General features: G+C 36.9%; 3 protein-coding genes across 3 annotated transcripts in view; 1 reads left to right on the top strand and 2 right to left on the bottom strand.

The window, feature by feature from the left end:
• Window positions 1–553: 553 nt before the first annotated feature.
• LOC112047680 (Bardet-Biedl syndrome 4 protein homolog) lies at window positions 554–5,599 on the top strand (the record flags this gene model as incomplete). The annotated part of the gene is made up of 9 exons (XM_052887750.1): window positions 554–611; window positions 704–837; window positions 1,205–1,317; window positions 1,481–1,575; window positions 2,173–2,335; window positions 2,925–3,201; window positions 3,873–4,028; window positions 4,752–4,955; window positions 5,465–5,599. Coding segments are annotated over 9 exons (1,329 nt in total), but the record flags the coding sequence as incomplete, so codon positions are not given.
• A 7,187-nt stretch (window positions 5,600–12,786) lies between these two features.
• LOC112047666 (uncharacterized) lies at window positions 12,787–16,274 on the bottom strand. Its single transcript, XM_024084858.2, has 3 exons — window positions 15,880–16,274; window positions 14,793–14,984; window positions 12,787–14,707 (listed from the first exon to the last, which is right to left on the bottom strand). The coding sequence occupies exons 1-3, from the start codon at window positions 15,994–15,996 to the stop codon at window positions 13,841–13,843; spliced, it is 1,176 nt and encodes a 391-aa protein (XP_023940626.2). The 5' UTR covers window positions 15,997–16,274; the 3' UTR covers window positions 12,787–13,840.
• A 610-nt stretch (window positions 16,275–16,884) lies between these two features.
• LOC112047665 (zinc finger SWIM domain-containing protein 4) overlaps window positions 16,885–22,080 on the bottom strand; it is a 100,905-nt gene continuing 95,709 nt past the window's right edge. The window contains exons 21-22 of the mRNA XM_052887670.1: window positions 21,618–21,804; window positions 16,885–20,550 (exon numbers count right to left, since the gene is read on the bottom strand). Coding sequence (XP_052743630.1) covers window positions 20,420–20,550; window positions 21,618–21,804 — 318 coding nt within the window. The 3' untranslated portion in view covers window positions 16,885–20,419. The remainder of the gene's footprint in view (window positions 20,551–21,617; window positions 21,805–22,080) is intronic.

The raw sequence follows: 22,080 nt of genomic DNA on the forward strand, positions 1-22,080 counted from the left end.
TTTTGATTTGTCATGTTAGATTCGTTCGAAAACTTTGCCATGTTGGTTTTATTTTATTTATAGTATAAAACCATTATAAAACTAATTTCCAGGCTTAACACAATTCTTTAGGTACCTACTAAAAATCAAAATTCAATTTTGTCATTTTCTTCATCGATCGATATTGGTTTTCTTAATGTTTTGTATATGGCAACCGTCAACGGTCTTTTTAACCGACTTCCAAAAAAGGTTCTACGTTCGGCTGTATGTATGTTTTTTTTTTCTAGGTCTGTGATGGCTACCGTCTTTTAGCGGCTAAATTTGAAAATAAAAATATACCCTTCTTTATTTTAAACTTATGGATACAACTGGATACAACGTCCATACCGATTCACAGTCTATAATCTAAGACCATAGATTTACCATTCGGTACAAGTACGACCGACTTTTTCCTTGTAGGAGGCTTGTAGACAGCTATAAACATCTGTACCTAAGTGTACTATATAGATTTATGGCTATAAAGTCCACGATCCTCGACGATTTCCATGGTAACGGCAGTATAAACATTCTCTAAGTTTACTCAATATTCAAAATGAGAAAACATTCGCTTTTTGAAAGTAACAAAAACGACGGTAAGAATATATTAAAAATGAGAGTAAAGAAGAGCGTACAGAGTTTTTTTTTAATATTAATTATTACTTTATACATGTTAATATTATTTTAGATTTGAAACGCGGTTCACAGAACTGGTTGCTTCATGCACGCTATGTTCGTGGTGAACACGCAATGTGTTTGGAGCTGGCAGAAAAGTTGCAGAAAGAAACTAACAATTCTCACAGATACGCTCATTTTATAAAGGTACAAGCACCGACGCACCGTGGTTTCACCCGCAAGAATACGGTGATAATTAATACGGAATACGAGAATGACAATTAACGTGCATTTCTATTGGTAAAAGTTTTTCAAAATTGGTCAGCCCAGCTCACAAACATAACCTCTTTATAATCATCATCATATCAGCCGATGGACATCCACTGGAGGACCTTTTGTAGGGACTTCCAAACATCACTATACTAAGCCGCCTGCATCTAGCGAATCCCTGCGACTCGCTTGATGTCGTCAGTGTACCTGGTGGGGGGGGTCTACCAACATTGCGCTTTGTAGTGCGGGGTCGCCATTCCAGCACCTCTTTATAATATTAGATAGTAATTTCATTAAATTTCAGGGTGCAGTGTTGGCTGACGCGGGCAGGTTGCAGGAGGCGGTGGATAAGTTCCACAGCTGCATACGTTTGCATCCACAGGATCCGGAGCCGCTAAAGCAAGTTGCCAAGTGCCTGTTAGTAAGACATTATAGTTATTCAGTTGCTTGCATCTATAATAAAACCAAACAAACTAATTAAAAATTAGGGGTTTCGCTACTACTTATTCATAAATTGATGTAAATTTTAAAAGCTCAGAGCAAGCTAATAAAATTTACTAAACCATTATTTGTGTTTTAGGTATCGACAAGGCCGTTTTCAATTAGCACTCGAGGCTTACCTAGAAGCTGATAAACTGTCGAAGCATCCAGACCCAGAAATATACTGCGCTTTAGGTAAGAGAACTGAAGAAAATATTAAGTATAGTCTGACCATAAAAAAATCATATTTTTAGCAGTCTCTGCAGTTATGCACAACACAAAGTTTTGTTACAGTCAGAAGGAATTAGTAATTTTTTTTTGCATCATGGCGAATTGACGAAATTTTTATTTGCCTGGTTAGTCTATAATTAAGACATTTGGGTAACCTGATCTGGCAAAATGAAAACCTTAAATTGGTTGCGGGCACCATAAGTACCTCTCCATATTTTAACAGTCTGTGTATGCTAATAGAAGTAAGTTCCTTTTTTTCCGCAAGGTTGTTTGATTATTCTGGTCAAGCTTTACCTTTTGGCTTAACTGTACTCGTATTTGGCTTTAAAGATAAATTTAAAAAGGGTAGGGAGTTACGTACCACGATAAAACAGCGAAACTTTTGACTGTTGATATTCCGATTGAATGCGTGGAGTGTTGACAGAAAAAAACAGCATTGTAAATTCATTCGTAACACTCCTGGTGATCCGCAGGGGCCAGAAAGCTGTTATTGGCACCCAATCAAATATCTGTATGATATACATCCAAATAAGGTTAAAATCATTAGTTTCCTCTTGGTAGCCGAATGTGCATGGAGTTTGGGTGACGCAGAGCACGGGATAGAATGGGCGCGCGCAGGGGAGAGTGCGGGGGGTGGGGAGAGAGCCGGAGCGCTGCTCGCCAAGCTGCTGCAGAATGTGGGAGACCTGAGCGGGGCTCTGGCGGCGTATGACCATGCTTTGACGTGAGTATATGTCTACTTTTGATAGACGAATGTGCATGGAGTTTGGGTGGGTGCGAGCCAGCACTCGCACCCATTCTACCTCTAATAATAATAATAAATAATCTATAAGCGCTGCTCGCTCATGTCGGCGACATTAAAAGAACAGTCCTATAGGCCTCATGAGAATGCTCAAAGTCACTCAGTGGGCGATAAAGCGAGCTACGCATGGAGTTTCTCTGCATTATCGAATCAATAATGAGGAAAGTCGCTGATGTCGCGAAGATGAAGTGGCAATGGCAGGGCTTATAGTTCGAAGAACCGAAGGACGTTTGAGTCCCAAGGTACTAGAATGTCGAACTCCCACTGGGTGTTCCGAAAGCGGAATCCAGAGAGCCACCGGGTGGTGGCGTTCGTGCTGTTTGCCATTTGGAAGTCTATGCAAGAGGCCTATTTCCAGCAGTGGAAGTCCATTGTCTGTTAATGATTCTCATTCCCCTCCAACTAGTCGGTAAATACTTTATTAGGAGTGGGTATGATAATAGTCCAGTGGGTGGGGATCAAACCACCACCCCTCGGTGATAAGTCGGGTCTGTGAAAAATGAATTTCCAGAACTCACGCTTGCACAGCAGACACCCTGGCATCAGCGGGTGCGCTGTGTCTCCGCGCTGGGGACCCTCGCAGAGCCTTCCAGCTGCTAGGCGAAGCTCTCTCCCTGCAGCCCATGCAGCACGCTGCAGCGCTGACACTAGCTGCAATGCTGCTGCAGCATAGAGACGTGGACGCTGGACTGGCGCGGCTTAAAGCGGCTTTAAGCGCTCATCCGACGTGTGTCGCGGCTCACTCTAATCTCGGACTCGCTTTGTTAACGAAGAAGAAGTTTGTTGCGGTAAGTTTTACTCTTAGCTTATACTTACTCAAGTTTACCTTTTTTAACTGACTTCAAAAGGAGGAGGTTATTAGTTTGATTGGTATGTTTTTTTATGTTATAAACTTGAGGAATTGACAAAATCTAAATGTAATAGGTACCTACGGACCTACCTATTTCCTTATAGTCTTTTTAATTTAATTTTTTATCATCCTAAAAGTTTCACATCCTAGAGTTTACTTGGTTACACGCGCTAGTCTCAGGATTTTTTTTTAATATTTTTTTCAGTGTTGTTGATTCCTTGAGGAAGGCTAGAGGCTAAACCTACGTACCTATAACATTTGGCTACCCTACATAGGTAAAGACCTGTAAAGACATGAGGCACCATAATTACATCATCATCCTCATTAACATTTTTAGCCCTCTCTTGATCATGGGTTTATTCTCAAAATGAGTGGATAGTCCACCACGCTAGACCAATTTGCAGACACGTAAATTATTAAGAAAATTCTCAGGTACAGGTTTCCTCACGGCTCACGATGTATTTCTTTGGGATGCATTGTTTAATTTCTTAAAATGCACATAACTAAAAAGTTGGAGGTGCATCATTGACCGGATTCGAATCGAAGGCAGAGATCATATGGACTATCACGGCTCTTGTGCTTGTAATAGGACTAATTCTCCTTTTGCAGGCGCTAACATGTCTGCAGCGCTCAGTATGGGCGGCTCCACTGAGCGCCCGCGCCGCCCACAACCTGGGCTACGCGCTGCTCATCTGCAGGAGACCTGCCTCCGCCTTCTGCAGACTGGCTTCTTCTGCTGCACTCAAGCCGCAGCAGCATTATACTGTGAGCAAGCACCGGAGTCATCATTATCGTCTTAGCAGCCGATGGGCATCCACTGCAGGATATAGGCCTTCTGTAGGGACTTCCAAACATCACGATCCTGAGCCGCCTGCATCTAGCGAATACCTGCGACTCGCCGACGTCGTCAGTCCAACTAGAGCGCTTTCTAGAGCGAGGTCGCCATTCCAGCATCTTGGGAAATAGCACCGGAGTCTTGTTTAAAAATATCGAAGTATTCAAACCTGTTATGGGTACCTAAATAGTCTAAATACGTTTGGAAAATACAGACATCACTATCTATCTAGCCCCAAAGTAGGTTAGTGTGAGAATGAATAAGATGAATAAGCGTATACCTACGTTGCATCTTCTATTTGCCATGAAAATCCCATTAAAATCGGTTCAGTCGTTCCAGAATACATATAGCCCTGAAAACACAGATACTCGTAGATAATTTTTTTTTAAATCTGTGTGTTTTAGTATCGTGTAAATAGCTTGAAAAGCACCTTAGATTAGACAACACGTGTTTCTAGAAAACCTAAATTAAGATAAATAGTAGCCGACACCCGCGGCTTCCTCCCGTTCCCGTTAGAATACGTCAAACAGATAAAGAGATTACCCCCCACGACTTACTTCAATACAACAACTTTACCTCTTTATAATATTAGTAGGCACAGATACCTACTTATGATCTAAATTGATTCCTAAAACACTTGTTTTGCGTTCTAGGTATTACTCATAGCGATCGCCCTTGAGCGTTTAGGAGACAGCAGAGCCGATGCTGCCTACAATCGAGCTGCAACTCTGGCACCACATGACCCTCTGATCAGACTCAACTTGGCTGGCAGACACGCTAGAGTTGGCAGATTGGTTGACGCGGTTGAAGAGGCTAGAGTGGTCGCAGAATTGCTACAGAGAGCACCAGACGCCCAGGTAACATTTGTTCTAGCGCTAAATAACTAAATGGTCAGACTGCCTGGCTGGCAATCTCAGCAGCTAGGCAGACTATTTGATAAAAAAAATCAAGGCGGTGTTATGCCAAAGCTCTTAAAGTTCATTTTGTTTTTTTGGCACCGCCTTCAAACCGCACAATAGAAAGCACATAGTAACGATGTAATTTTTAACCGACTTCAAAAAAAAGGAGGAGGTTCTCAATTCGACGCAGTTTGTCACCTTCGTCATTTCTTAACCAATTTTGAAATTTTCTTTTTGTTTGAATGTGTATACTCCAGAAGTGGTCCCATTGTCACCATATCAGGATCTTGGAGAAATCGAGGGAAACTTTCAAAAATTGTAAGGACAACTAGCGTTTTAAATTTTTTCCATTAATCTTTTTGTAGCACTACAACTTAATGAAGGTCTGGAATCGATGATGGAGTCTTAAAATAAAATAATTATAATCTTAGGGAGGTATTAATTCTAAGGACTGCATTTCTTTTCAGTTAGCCAGTTCTCTGGCAACGCTAACGGGATTGCTCCGTGATGCTGGAGTTGATTTATCTCAAACTCCTACAAACTCTGATGAAGCAAAAACTCAGGGGACTACAGAATTGGAACCCGACGAAGTTTAAATAAATAAAATTTAGGTAAATATTCGCCTCCAAAAAATCGGAAAATACAATCAGCCAGCCAACTATAGCTTGGCAAGATCGTTGATGACACTCCCATGATATGCGGGCTACGAGGGGAAAGGACTGCGCGGGAGTCGTGCGCGCGGGGCAGAGGGAAGGACTGCGCAGGTATGACGTCGTGCGCGCGGGGCATCGCTACCCCCTCCTGGCCCGCGCGGACCATCGAGAATGTTACGAACGTATTTGATACTACCTACCTACGTCTTCGATGAGTCTGTCATCTTTACCTTTTAACTATTGAAGCTTTAGCATTGCATGTAGGCATAAATATAGAAGAGGAGGAAGAGTTAAAAGGGAAGTAACCTATAAGATCATCTCTAGATACTTTTAAAATCGCATCGTTGTCAAATTACTTAATGTATTTTCGCCAAAAATTGTAATTCCTATGAATTGGATTTCTTTAGGTAGGTACCAGCGGCGAAGACTTCATACAGTCAGATTCCCGCAGGATTACCTTTTAATAATCCATACATAGGTATGTTCATTATTGAAATGTGGAGTGACGTCACGGACGTGATCGGTGCGTGAAGGTGTTGCGCGTTTTATCACAGTTAAAAATTAAATTACAAGTGTTTAACTGAATTTAACTAGTGCAATATGTGCCTATACTTTAAATGAACAAGTGACATTGTTATCTCACCAAGACTTTACCTGGAAAAGGATTTAACGTGATCTATCTGTGTGCTGATTTATGATTTTTTTTTCTACAAAGAGGGTACTTCGCAAGATTGGTATAATTTACAAACAAGTTAGTCTTGTATCAGCATCGCGCCATCTAGCATACCTACATCACAATTATTGAATCAGTTGGCAAAGCTATAGTGTCGCCATCTATCAAGAAATAGCTGAACCACGTAACGGTAGACATCTGTCGGATATCAGTGACACTACGTGGAACATAGTAGTTTTCACATCAATATGCCAAAGTGCAGCGCTTGTGGACGCTTCTTATCGTCGGCAGGGGCCGTTAGCTGTACGAGTTGTCAGGGTCTATACCACACGGGTTGTGTGGGGCTGGGAGAGAATGGTAAATTGCCGAAGCAATGGAAATGCCCCGAATGCCAAGCAAAAAGACCAAAAAAGGGGAATGTTGATACCCCGGTAAAGGCGGCGGAAACCTCTTGTAGCGATGGGGATGAGGCGAGTACGGAACCTGAAATACAATCAGCACGCGTACACGTAGAGACGGTACAGTCAGCGGATTTGGGACGTGAATTGCGCCTCATTCGAGAACAATTGCAGTACATAAGAAATGAAATCAATGATTTCCGCACAGAGCTGCATGAGGTGCGAAGCTCGATTGCTGCCTGTAATCTGCGCGTTGATAATATAGATGATAGACTATTAGAAATTGAAAAAGAAACTATGGCCTCAAATAATAAAAGCATAGAAATCGAGAAGCTTGAATCTACCATTGCTAAACTTAAAGTGGATATAAATGACCGCGATCAGGACCTCTTGCGTGCAGATATAGAGATCTCAAACATGCCGGAAACCCGCGGAGAGAATCCTTGCCATACGGTCTCATTGGTGGCGGCCAAAATAGGAGTTGTCCTCAATGAAAATGATATAGTGTTTGCGGAAAGAGTAGGAAGGAAGGATGAAGTTAGGTCTGAAACTAGTGATGGGGTGCGTAGTCGGCGGATTGTGGTGCGGCTGTCGCGGCCGTCTCTGCGGGATGACTTTCTCCGCTGTGCCCGCACGAGGCGCGGCGTCACCACCGAAGGTTTGGAATTTAACCCTCCTCATAGACGTTTCTATATTAACGAGAGACTAACTAGAGCAAATAAACACCTATTTTACTTGGTAAGAGAAACAGCAAAACAAAAACAGTGGAAGTTCACATGGACAAAGCGTGGAAAAATATACGCCCGGCAAGGAGAGGGTAAAGCTGCTCATCAAATAAAGTCCGAATCAGACAGACGAAAGTCATAAGCGGTGTAAAGCGACCAAGGTAGAGTCCCATAAAACTTATTACAAAGATCTTAAAAAAATTGTCTTCGAAGCTATGGAAGCTGAAAAATGTGCGTACTATAAGTATTTTATAAATCAACATATCAAAGTTCCAAAGCTGATGTGGAAGAATTTCAAGAAACTTTTAACAATGAATAAGAAGAAACATGACGAAATTCCCCCCCGTCTATGTAATCCGGATTTGATAAACAGGCATTTTCTTGATATACCGTATAAAAGTTCTGCTACAATTTCTACCTACACTTATTTTGAGTTCAATAGATTTGGGCAAAATACGTTTAACTTAAAGACTACGACTGAGACAGAAATTATGAAAATTGTTCAAGGATTAAAGTCAAACGCACTAGGATCTGACCTTATCTCATTAGATATGTCAAAGTTGACCCTACCACAAAGCCTAAGTTCTATTACAGATATCATAAATAGGTCAATTATATCCTCAACTTTTCCCGATTCTTGGAAAACTGCAATCGTCAGGCCTCTACCTAAAGTCGATTCGCCAACCTCTCTAAAAGACCTAAGGCCTATTAGCATACTTCCTTGCCTATCCAAAATTTTAGAAAAAGTCGTATGTAGACAACTGACTGAATACTTGGAGGAAAATAATATCTTACCTCCATTGCAATCCGGGTTTCGTAAAAATCACAGTACTACTACAGCAATTATAGATGTAATTGATAACATCCTCTCGGCTCAAGATCAAGGCATGACCACGATTCTAGTGCTGCTTGACTTTTCCAGAGCGTTCGACTCTATAAACACATCGCTTCTTCTGTCTAAAATGTCATATTATGGATTTTCACTTAGTACCGTAAAATGGTTTAACAGTTATTTCTCAAATCGTAGTCAATTCGTCCAAATTAATCAAACAGATGGTAAACAATTAGTCTCTACGACTCTACCGGTTCTCAGAGGTGTTCCACAAGGCTCAATACTCAGCCCAATCCTCTTTGCTCTATTCTCAGCAGATATGGTCAGATGTATTAATAACTGCAATTACCACTGTTATGCCGATGATGTTCAGCTATATTACTCATTTCGGCCTCAAAATACACCTGAGGCGATAGCTAACATCCGTCAGGACCTAGAGAACATAGCTAATTGGTCAGATATAAATTCCCTAAATCTAAATCCTAATAAATCCAAATTTATAATTTTAGGCACCAACCACAAACTTAGGCAAGTTGAAATGTTTAAGCCCAGTATTGACATTAGAGGTGACATGGTGGAAAGAGTGCGTGAGGTAAGAAATCTCGGTGTAATATTTGACGAAAATTTACGCTTTGAAAGCCATATTAGAAATGTAGTAAAAAATTGTTTTTACAGGCTAAAACTATTATATAAAATGCGTAGCTACCTCAGCGTTGAAGTGCGAATTCGTTTATGTGAGACCTTAGTGCTTTCAAATCTAAATTATGCAGACGCTGCCTACGGACCATGTTTACTTGCTAGATCAGCCAAGCTTATTCAAAGAGTCCAAAATGCTTGTGCACGATTCTGCTTTCCAGTGCCTCCCCGTTCCCATGTTAGTCCATTTTTAAATAGCGCTAACATACTTAAGATGGAGGCGCGGAGGAAACTACATTTAGCCACTCTAATTTTCGGTGTCATCTCCTCTGGTAAACCATCTTATTTGTGTTCACGTATAAAATGGGCCAGTCAAGGTAGTACATGCAGGCCAAGAGGAGCTCCACGTATTTCTTGCCCGTTTCATAGGTCTGCCTCGTTTAAGGGGACTTTTAAGTACTCAGCCTGCAAAATTTGGAACGACCTACCGCCACCAATTAGACTAGCCAAATCTCTTACTGTTTACAAAAAACTAATTAAAGAACATCTCTTAGTTCTACAGAAACAATAACCAAATATTTTGCAGGACAGTTGTTTTTCTTTTTTTTTTATTTTTTTTTTGTCTTTATTGTAGTTGTTTAGTAATCTTATTTTATTTTTTATTTATTTTTTGCATATAATATTAATGTTTGTCCTTCGCTCCAATCTAATTTTTAACTGACTTCCAAAAAGGAGGAGGTTCTACGTTCGTCTGTATGTACTTATGTTTTTTACTTACTATAGATATGTGGATACATAGTAGTATATTATTTTATCTATTTTAAATTTGGAATCAATAAATGACGCAACGCTCTCCCGATCAGTCCGTGAGCTCACCCTGGGGTCATGCCTGAAAATCAGCGCTACAGTTACTTAGCTGTAGCATAGAGCTGAGGCAGCGCCCCATTCAGCCGAAGCCTTAGTATTAAGTTAGTATTAATTCTCATGTATTTTTTCTTATTTATGTTATGTTGTTTTGGCTGAATAAATGTTTTTATTATTATTATTATTATTAAATGAATATGTATGGATGTATGAGAAACCGGAGTTTGTAATGAAGCGGTATTTCCTTTTCTTTGGGACGGCATACCTTCGTCAAAATTCCATCCTTCGCCACTGGTAGGAATTTAATACGACTTGTATAGTCGGATGTAATCTTTATGACACTTCGGAATTAAGCCGCCAGTGTCGCTACGCGCAGGTCATACGTCAAACACTAAAGTGATGCCCCGCCGCCGCCCCCCTACGTTACCGCTGATATCTAAAATCTTGTATTACGCAGCATACCGTTTGTTATAATAATTTCGTTAACACGTCAGCCTATAACACCTACTTTATAGGCACTTATACGTTTTATTATGTTTTACGGTTGAAGTTACTTCGCAATGCTATTGTTGCAACTAGCTCTTTTGATAAACATCTCTGTTGTTTTTGTTAGTAAGATTTTAGGTTTCTTTTTGATTTATTCAATATTTGTAGTCGGATACTGAAAACCAAGTGTAAAATGTAAAGAGTGAGTATGAAAATAGTACAGCGGGCGGAAATCGAACCCAAGACCTCTCAGTGAGTCCGGCCCTTTCACTGTAAAGCTATCCATAACTTGAAGTCATTAAGGCTTCAAGTTATGGATTCAATAGCTTTCAACAAATAATCCTCAATTTAGCCTCAATAGCTCAATGGTAAGCGGTTGGACTCATTACCGAGGGGTGGTTGTTCGATCCCCGCCCAATTGATCTATTGTCGTACCCACTCCTAGCACAGTCTTTCCCGACTAGTTAAAGGGAAATGGGAATATTGGTCATATTATACTAGCTACTACTATATTACTAGCTGACGCCGCGCGGTTTCACCCGCGTGGTTCCTGTTCCCGTAGGAATACGGGGATAATATCCTAGCCTATAGCCTTCCTCTATAAATGGGCTATCTAACAATGAAAGAATTTTTCAAATCGGACCAGTAGTTCCTGAGATTAGCGCGTTCAATCAAACAAACAAACTCTTCAGCTTAATAATATTGGTACCTATAGATATGCCAAATATTATTTTAAAAAAAATATCCAAAGACTTTTCAAATGGAGATAAATACGTAAAAGAAATATCAATAATTGAAGAATTTTTGATTTAAAATATTAATAGAATTTCATTCTTCATAATCGTGCATATTATTGCAGATTATGAGTGAACAACAGCGGCAAGCGGGTCTAATAATTCTCCCGCCTATAATTCTGGGATACGATGAACTTATTGAAGAAACCCAACAGCATCCCGACATTAACGGAAAACAAAAACTTACACATCAAATCAGCCACGAGATAATTGACCATCATCACCATCATCATGTATCAGATGAAAATGAAAATATACAAAAGACTAAAACGAATTGTAATGGTAAACAGAACCCTGTACCACGTAATGTTGAATCGAAACAGTGTAATCACGGGTAGGTATACTTCGTGAACTCGGATATTTCACAATTTTTTTTTTACTATAAATAGATACTTAGTGTAGGCGATTAAGGTATTTTTTTATTTTGACGCATATTTTGCTTGTAACTTCAAATTGGATTCTTTAATGGGGATGATGACTAGGTTTGAATATATTGATTTTTATGATACATTTGGGTAAATAAGGTCAATGTTAACTAATTTATACATAAAAAGCAAAGATTGTCTGGATATTTGTAAAATAAATGAGATTATAAAATTTCAAAAACTACTCAAATTTTTTTATCGTAATTAGATGAAAATTCATACAGTTTGAGCTTCCTTACATTAAATGTGACATTTTTTAATATATGAACTATAAAGATAAACGCACAAATAACAAAGATATTAGTAATTTTGTTTGAACGCGCATACAAATCTAACGATCATATTACATTGCCTATGAAGTCATTTATTTCGAGCCATTTTGTATGGGGCGTTTTTCAGGATTCCGCGGCAGCGCCGCAAATCTGACTCTTTAAATCCCTGTAGCTCCGAAAGTAATGATCGCAGATACCCTGTTACTTTTACAAAATTGCTTTACTATTAGTATACTCTTAATTTATATACAATTTAAAAAACTGTCATCATCCCTATTGAAAGTCGAAATACAATAACAATTGCAATTATAGCTGTCCAAATAAGAACAGCAAGTTAAGAACTATGTATTTTGAATTTTATTACTATGTATTTTATAACACTTGAATTTTATTGTATGGTATTAAAGTTCAAATTGATGATTGATTGATGGGATTTCTATGGGATGGGACTTGGGAGTATAAAAGTTTTTAGGGTTCGGTAATCCACAAAGAACCCTTATAGTTTCGTTTAATGCGAGCCCGTCCACGTTTTAGTGCAGAAACTAAAAAATGTGAATAAAGTCGTCGTCGTAAATCATGAAAATATTTTTTTTTATGGTACCTCCCCTACTTGTAAAGGGGTTGTACTTGAAGGAATATTCTAAAAAAAGTTCTCGACATTTAAGAAAGAAAATAAAAAAGACATTTTAGAAACATATTCAAGATTATTTTTTAAATTATAGATTATGGTTTAAAAGGTTGGACATGACAAGACATGGATACACCCTGTTTGTATTGGGTACTTTGTACCTATTGCATTGGGTTTTTAGCAGTATAATGCATTTTAGCCTTGTATATTTGAGATTACTTACCAGAGAGACAACGTACCACTACAACCAATCCACCAAAGACCTTTAGTATTTCATTTTATATCATTGAATGCCACACTCTTCCAAAAGAAAAATATTTTAAACAAGATTGCATACAAGTTTACATTTGCTCATTGAGAAATTGAATGGTAGGTTTGAAAAGAATGATAATAAAATACAAAATTTTATTATTTATTAATAATTTAATTGAAATTATCACAGCCTACCTACGTTTCACGTTGGTAAAGCATACGCCAAAGTTTAATTCCTCGCAGTGCACAAAAAACATTCCAGTTCTAGCCTGGTTATATCTAGGTACATACTTCGGGTGTCTTGTTCAATGTCAAAGCGGACTCTAACTTTGGCGCACACTATACCTAAGACACAATTTAAATAGGTAATCAATATAAAGTGCAGTAGGTATGAATATAAAATGGTAATAAAACAAAACAGCACAACAGTAACAATAAGTGAATCTGATAAAATCTTTGGACTTGCCTGAAAGCAGTAGCATAGAGGCTTACTGCTTGAAGATATTGAAGGCATTGCACCATATTTTAACCTGATGAAAGAATATTTAATTACCAATGATGTTAAATACTCTTAGATGTGTTACTAGCGCATGAAAAATGAGGCGCTCAAAAGAGGAAATTTCTACATCTCAATGTTAGAGCCGTGATAGCCCAGTGGATATGACCTCTGCCTTCGATTCCGGAGAGTGTGGCTTCGAATTCGGTCCGGGCATGCACCTCCAACTTTTCAGTTGTGTGCATTTTAAGAAATTAAATATCACGTGTCTCAAATGGTGAAGGAAAACATCGTGAGGAAACCTGCATATCAGAGAATTTTCTTAATTCTCGATTTTGTAGCCTTTTATTCAGATCAATTTTTGTGGTGATTTTGTAGGAATGTAACCAATCTATAGTATTTAACATCATTTTTAATTACTATATTTTATGAGGGCAGTATGTTGTTATTGTATGGCTGCAGCTGGATATATTTATCTGGTACAAATAATATTATAAGTAATTAAGAGATTTTCTTGATAAAATATTTTAACACTATATTAAACAATGCAATGCTAGTAACGACATATCTTCTAAAGTTAAAAAGACATATTGTCGACCAAAAACGGCGGAGTTGTAATGTTGCTCTCTCAATGCTGCAAAGGAGAGAGCATCATTGGGTAACTATTGGTCGACATTTGTCTTTCTTTTATCTCTCGGTATCTCGTGGCCTACTGGTCTATCGTCTCATTGTCACTACTGTTACAACTGCCAAATGAGGTATTTGTCACTAACTGATTTCTGTGAGATGTTTTCTGAGCTTTTATTCTTTGCACCTTGCAGATGAAGTGCTTGGGTATAGAATGTTTTTTGATGTACTCACTCATCTTTTTTATTCGATTTTCCAGAGTTGTTCTTGATATTTGAAACAGTGAGGCTAATCTTTTATAGCTATCATCCGTCCTAAGTTTTATTAAATATAGCGCTAAAGAAGATTTAGGTTTGGGTTTAAAATTATCTAAGGACAATTCACTAAACAATGTTAAGAACTCGGTAACTGTCAAACCAGTCCAGTAGTAACAATAATGATTAGGCATCTCATTTACTTTATCAAAATCATAACTTACTTCCTTTTTAGCCAAAGCAATTATTTCTTCTATTTGAGTGACGGAAAATTCTGATATTTCTTTACTTATTTCAGGTAATGTGTGCCAAGTGTTACTGAGCAAATGCATTTTACATACTCTAGCATATTTAGGAATAAAAAAGTTGAAGTCCTTTAACAACATTACCTTTACAAATGTAGGCACTAAATGCCCAGAAGCACTGTCACACTTAGTATAAATACAACGTCTTGAGGTATTCGGTGAACGTTTATAATTAGGCAAAATAATACTTGTTGGAGTTTCTTTTTCAACAATTTCTTTACAATCCGTTGTAGGATCTAAAGGTGGTGGCTCCAATCCTGCTTCCTGCTTCACAGGTGTTGGAGGTTCCTCCGGTAGAATTGGGATGTAGACTCCGCTCCTCAGTGCATCTTTCTGAATTATTCTATTTCCTTTCATCCAACATAACTGACATACCCGATTTGTATGGCCCTATATAAAAATATGTTTAATATGAAAAATTCATTGATAATTTCATTTTATTATGTTATCGAAATAAGTTAGTAAAAATACATACCGGCAGATTGATACTCCATTGAAATATATTCAGCATTAGTGTACTTGGTTCGAGGATATAATTTCTTAGATTCAAAACAGATATACCACATCCAATACAAACATCAGTATGGCCAAGTCTCCTCTCTTGATCAATGTCACTTCCATTTAATATTGTGTAACAAGAGGGACATATAACAGCATTGTCCGAAAGCTGAAACAAAGCTAATGGCATATTATATGTAATTTTTTAATCAGTATGTATTATTGTATTTCTTCAAATTCTATGTACAAGATAATCTCGTGATGAGAATTACAATTTGAAGAAATACAATAATTTCTTCAAATTGTAATTCTCATCACGAGATTATCTTGTTGGTTGCATGTTATATGTTATGGTTCAGGGCCTCAAAAGGAAAAACACTTTTAGGATCACTCAGGCTTAGACAAATAAAAATGGGACCTGACTCTCTGGTTACACCTCTGTCAAAGTATAAGATCAATCAAACAATTTATTTATTTGCAGATTCATGATCAACAAACACATTTATAAAAACTTCTTCCATAGAATCAATGTTTCATTTCTTTGTGTATTGGAAAAAAAGGAAAAAAATGCCAGTTTGTGCAGCAACATCTAGTTTACGAAAAGATGGAGTTACGTTTCATTTGTACATATTTCTAAATTTATTTACATCAAATTTGTAATAAAAACAATATCTGAAAAAAATCATTATTCAGCTGAACAGCAAAACATTAATCAAATAATTGAATATTCGGTGTAACAAGACTAAACTATGTGTATGTTAAAGTGGTATTAGTGTGTGTAAAAATTACACATTGTGTTTATTGCAATATAAATTAATTATAGTTGTGTGTACTGTAAGGACACCAAAATGATTAATGCTGAAATTAAATGCAATGCAACTCCATGGATAATTCCTCTACGCACTTAGGTTTAAATTCCCTTATAGCTGTGAAAACTTGTTTCTTGCCATGTACAACTTGAACAAGCTCAAAGCAAGAGTGAATAGGTATCTTTCGAGCAAGCGCGCTCCGAGTTGTATAATAGATAAACATCTATCTATTATTTAGCATATGTTAGTACTTACTTGTGCTGGTGCCAGCCACTTCGCTATGATGTTTTGGAGTTCTGAGGGCAGGTCTTTGACTGGATATCTTTTGAAACGTTTCAAACACAGACCACAATTGCTGCACCGCAACATCATTTCCTCTTTGTGATGAGTACAATTAAACACGTTTAATTTATTCGTACGACTAGTATTTCATGAATGGGCTGTTATTAACAAAAATATATATTTTGATCGCGCCAAAAAGTGCTACTTAATTAATCAACAACAACAGTTATAATTCATATTTTTATGTAAGTAGTACTTTTGCTTATTTAATTAGTAATATATATAATATGTGATTACTCATAAGTAAATAAAAAGAGCGAGAAAATTTAAATTAAATTCAAATTTAAAATCACTGAAGTAATACACAATTTTAATAATAAATACGTCAAACGTGAAACGTCAAATGAAGATGATCACAAATGTCAAATCAAAATCAAAAATCAAAAATTCATTTATTTCAAGTAGGCTCAGTATACAAGCACTTTTGTTTTGATACGTCAGTTAACTATTTGTAAAGATTCTACCACCGGTTCGGAAGGCAGATTCTGCTGAGAAGAAACCGGTAGAGGTAGAGCCGTGTAAAATCATTGTTGTGTACGACACGCGTCATGATCACAATAATACAAATATCGAGGAATGCGATAAATGCTATAATTTGTCTATTTATTTATCTGTCTACGGTAAAAACTTTGTAAAGGTTGAAGCGCATAGTATTTTTTAGCCTTTCATAATTTAATAAAGTATGTCACGATAATAATCTTGTCAATTTTGGCTTTGCATATTTTGGATTCCAAAATGACATCACTCCCATGTACTTGTTTAAATGTAATGGTTCCAGCCATCAGCCACGGTTCAATTCCATTATATTAAATTTCCACTAGTTATTATATTGTATAATGTAATGTATGGTATTGCTTGATATTAAATAAATAAATAAATAGTTCATTTGTTTCAGGATGAAGAAATAAATAAAATAAGTTTTTGTTTATAATATTTTTATTGAAATTATCACCTTCTTAATCAGCACTGAAGGGTGTCTACGTTTTACGTAAAACACAATTTCAAATAATCGACATAAAGTGCAGTACAAAGAGATAAAAAAATAAAACTGTACAGTTTTAACGAAAAGCCGGTCTGAAAAAAATTTGGACTCGCCTGAAGGCACTTGCGGTTAATTTTAATGCTTGAAGGTCCAATGCGGCAAGTCACCATATCTATTTTGAGTTTCTGTACAACATCGTAGCATTTGATTTTAGACACTATTATAAACACTACAGAACTGAACAGAAATTTTCATGATAAATTAGAAAATCAGTTTTACCAGTAAATTTAATAAATTAACAAATAATAAATAAAAATATTTTAGAACCTTGTTTTTTGTTAAGAATTAACACCACTGTAACTTGTGTGTGTGTGTGTGTGTGTGTGGAAAAATAAACAATAGTTCTTTTTAACTTACATAATTTTCATTCAGCTAAATAAGAAGAATATTAAATAAACTTCTTTAGACACATTTTATTTTGATTAATATCGCCATTAGTTTTATTATGCAGAAGTTATTACAATGAACACAGACCGGCTTGTAAGGCGTAAAAATTATTGCTCATCCAATTTAAAAAGTCCACATATCATGTTTGAGAACTAAATTAAGGGTGCTACACATACACCAGTAATGAATTGACTGATCTAATAGTTGACCTCTAAAAAAGAGTTTGTCTTGAGAATTATCATCTATGACCATGTTAAAGGCAATAGATGGTTTATTTGCTTGTTTATGAGAACAAGTTCATCTCGAAGATAGTATAAGAAAACATGCTCACAATATGTAGAAACAAATAAATAATTAATACTATTAGATTGGTCAATTTAGTTTGGCCATCTTCCTTATGTGGCATTTGTGTAAAACAAACTGTTCAATCCATTCATATAATGTTTACGACAAAGAGGCAAAATTAAAAATTTCAGTCAGTTTCAGTTTGTTTTTAGTTTAAAAGCAAATACCTATTATTTTTGCTTAGTGTGATAAATATTGAATAAACATGACATTTTCGATTAGGAAAGTTGAAAAGTCCAATATTGAAAAAATTTAACAAATAGTTTTGTATTGCTCTACCTTATAACAAAATCTCAATATATTTCCATTTTTGTTACAACATCTTTGACACAATATAGGGTTGGCAGAATACCGTTATTTCCGCGTTCAGTGATAGATTATTAATTTATATTCCAAAGGATGAAAAAATAACGATTCTGCACAACCCTAGTACACACCACAAAAAGTACAAAAGTCCACCATAGCTTACACACTACCATCAATTGATCCTAAATTCCTGAACACTATCCAATGTCACATCTATCTTTAAACATTAAACATTTCTACCTTTATAAATGCACTTCTTGTTGAAACTTTACACCTAACCTAACGTAGAAATCGAAGGATAATATCGAAGACGAAATATATAATACAAATATAAAAATAAAAATGCAGTGCAACTTAAAAAAAGAACATAATAAAAATGAGAACAAGATGGCCGTAACATAAACAACCAAAATGGCGACATAACAGTAAAAAGTGACAGCTTAACATTAAAAACGAACACCTATATAAGAATACTCAAGAATACTGTAGGAAAGATGGCATTGCTTATTCCACGCATTTGGAATTACCTATAAATATTATATTTCTTTGGTGTGGTGTCATTTTATTTTATGATTGATTCCACTGCTATTGGACGCTATAAACGGCGTATTAATTATTTTATTCCACGCGAGCGCTTTTATTTACATCAAAAATTTATCGTAATAGCGCACATCACCAATCTGAAGTGTAGAGGTAATTTTTAAGGCGTAGAAAATAAATATTTTATGCCCAAATTAAAGTACAACACTATTTATTTGAAAATTTTGACGTTTTTCAAATTAGTAACATGTGCGCTTAGTTTTACAGACAAATATGTCCTTTGACGTAATAAGATGGCGCCCGCAATAAATTGTCGCCATTACAAAAAATATCTAACACTTCTCAACAAACTAAAAACTAAAAAAATACACTTAACTCGTCCTATATTTACAAACTAAATTATTATTTACTATTTACACAATGGAATCATTGAGATCATTACGCGTTAACCTACCTAACTATGTACTTACATTAGCGAAATCTAAGAGGTATTTTATATTCTAACGTTTACATAGAAAATAATACTTAAAAAACGACTGGTTTTGGTACATATTGAGTGTACAACATATATAGTTCGAGAGCTGGTGGAATATTTTGAAGAGGCGCTTTAAAAATATTTTACGATTTAATTTTAATAATGTCATTATTTTTATTTTTTAATTTTACGTGTTTAAGATCTTTCATACAAATACAGGTTGCAAATACAAAATACATAGTTCGGCTAGTAAGGTAAACAAATTTTCATGCACCTATCCAAACATACCAGCAGCTCTTATACTATTAGGCTCGCGCTAAGTAACATGAGGTAATGGCGTTTAGCCGTGTTTTAGGTACGCAATTTTTACACTAGCAACAAGTTTTCATTAAATGTCTTTTTTTTATTCGAAAGATATCATAGTTATAAAAATATATTTTAATGTATAGAGGTGACAAACAATATGTTTAAAGTATCAGTTTATTTACCTTAAATTTTTTTAAGCATTTAAAATAATCTTACAGGCCCAAATTCAGTCAAATCTTATTTTGAATTGAGTCATTCACAAATGAATTCATTTAGTGTACAAATGTATATATGCGCAAACTGTTACTGAACTAATGACAGGACACTGTTCACTAAACAAACACCTTTCGGTTCTAGGTATAACCGACAGCCCTCTTTGCAGAGCATGCATGGAGGAAGAGGAAACCCCGATACATGTTATGCTTAGATGCAGAGGTGTATCTGAACAACGCGCAGCACACATTGGATCCCCAGCAACACTCCATGAGGCGTTCGGCGACCTGGGCGGCCTGCTAAGCTTCTGGAGCGAGCTCGGTTGGCTGGAGTGACTCCGGCGGGGACCAGCACCGAAGGGACCCACGTACAACGGCCAAACCTTAGTGGCCAAGTGCGGATAAGGCCCAGGAAGAAAAGAAGAAGAAGAAGAAGAAGTATATATGCGCCTAAAACTCTGAGTTTTGGAACGTTGCACGTTCTTACAAAAATGTAGTCGGGCTTTAGGTGCATTCCGTGGCAAAAAATGCGCACCAAAACTGTTTACAGTCTATCACTGACAATTTCTTGAACAAAGAACTCAATAATTTGTTTTTTGTTAAGCCTCTCCCTGGACCTCACTTAATCATAGCCAAACTACAATATAAGTATAGTCTGTTGAATTATTTAGAATTAAATTTACCTGTAAAACGCTTCAAACAAATTGTTCACCATCTCTTAGTTTATCAGCCATATTGCACAAAAAAAATAACACTATTCAAAAATCTAAAATCAACGAAAATATGGCCTGCTTGTCCAAACACGTTCAATATAATGTTACATACACAAATAAAGTAGTTTCATCCGAACCGTTCTTTAACCAGGAACATGAGTTTCTTTTTGCCTTTATACTTTAGTTTGATTTCTTGGAGTAGCGCCGCGAACTGGTGCGGCCCGTCGTGCGCCAGCGCGAACGTATCTCGGGCTTTACCTGAAACAAAAAAAAAGAAATGTGCTATTAAACCACACAACTGAAGTAAAACTTCTTTAAAAAATAAAATAACACATGAAAGAGAAACTTGAAAATTAATAGTGGCTAGTAGCGCCATCTCTCGTGTCGGGCTTGCTTTATTTCAAAAGCTTCCACTAGTTAGTTCACGATTATGCCGTTAACGTAGCGGCGTGTGCGGGGAATGGTGAGGCGCAATCCGTTGACGGAGTCATGCCATGGGAACTTAGAAAAACGTGAAATCTTTATGAAGCAGCGCCATCTACATTCTAGATTTAAGATTCCAGGATAGTAAATTCAATGACTTAAGGTGTGTATGCAATAAAATGTTTTTAGAGATTGAAAAAAAGCGAAAAAATAAGACTTATTTTTCCTTTTAATTATGACGCGTAATAGGAAGAATGTGTTTGTATTTCTAAAGCAAAGGGATTATTTAAGAAAGACAGTAAGTGTACATTAATTTCCACGACGTTCCACATAGTCGTTTGGCCTAGTGGTGTATAACAAAGGTACGATCTAATAATCCTGAGTTCGAGCCCGGGGGTATCAATGGAAAACTTTTTGTCTTTTGTTGTTCTCTATTGGTTTCTTCAACTATTAAAAAATCAAAAATCTCTCTCCTGTACAAAAAATATGCATTATTATTTTTATAACAATAATGGATACTGTACTAAAAATACCGTGGCTAGTTACTAGATGGCGCTATCACAGGCGTTTCGAAAAAAAATAGAGTAGCCTATCTATTTCCAATAATACACTGTAATCTTTAGACGGAGTATGAAATGGTCCACTGATTAGCGTGCGTTATACGTTAAATATTCGAATTTGACGTTTCATATTCATTTACGAGTATAATTAAAATTCAACGCACAAGAGTTTCATCGTACACTCAGCTAAAACGCCTTTATTACAGTCATAGCACCGAATATAAAATCGCCTCGTCTCGCTTTTTAGTCTATGCATAAGTTTTTTTTTTTTTTAAAGAATGCTACGGATGCTATGAAGGCGTCTCCGCGTCTATTACTTTCTGTGTCTACGCAAGCACTTACCAAGGAAGTCGACAAAGTCCGCATAGTGGCGCGGCGAGATGTGCGCGAGGCGCGCGTGCGTTGTAGACGCGTACGCTCTCAGCGCCGCCTCCAGTAGTGGGCGTAGGGGGGTGGGCGGGCGCGGGGGAGGGGGCCGCGCGCGCGAACACCCCGCCGCCGCCACGCAACAGCGTCGCAGCACGTCCGACTGGGGAGGAACAACTCCATGATCTCATGTTGCCTTAATACATCGTTTCCCACCCTGCGGGTTCGTGAGTATGTGATTGGGGGTCCGCGATGTAATCTCTGGACCATACATAAATCCTAATGTCTCGTAATCGCTACGCTTACTGCACTGATTTTAGATTACAACTTATTAGCAACATCAACCCAAATATCAATGATTTAGTTGCAAAAAAGCAACACCAACCTTTACATTAAATTGTTTTTACTATTTTTCATAATAAACAGTTATAAGTACTTA

Source organism: Bicyclus anynana, chromosome 20 (assembly GCF_947172395.1).
Source record: "Bicyclus anynana chromosome 20, ilBicAnyn1.1, whole genome shotgun sequence".
Lineage (NCBI taxonomy): Eukaryota > Metazoa > Arthropoda > Insecta > Lepidoptera > Nymphalidae > Bicyclus > Bicyclus anynana.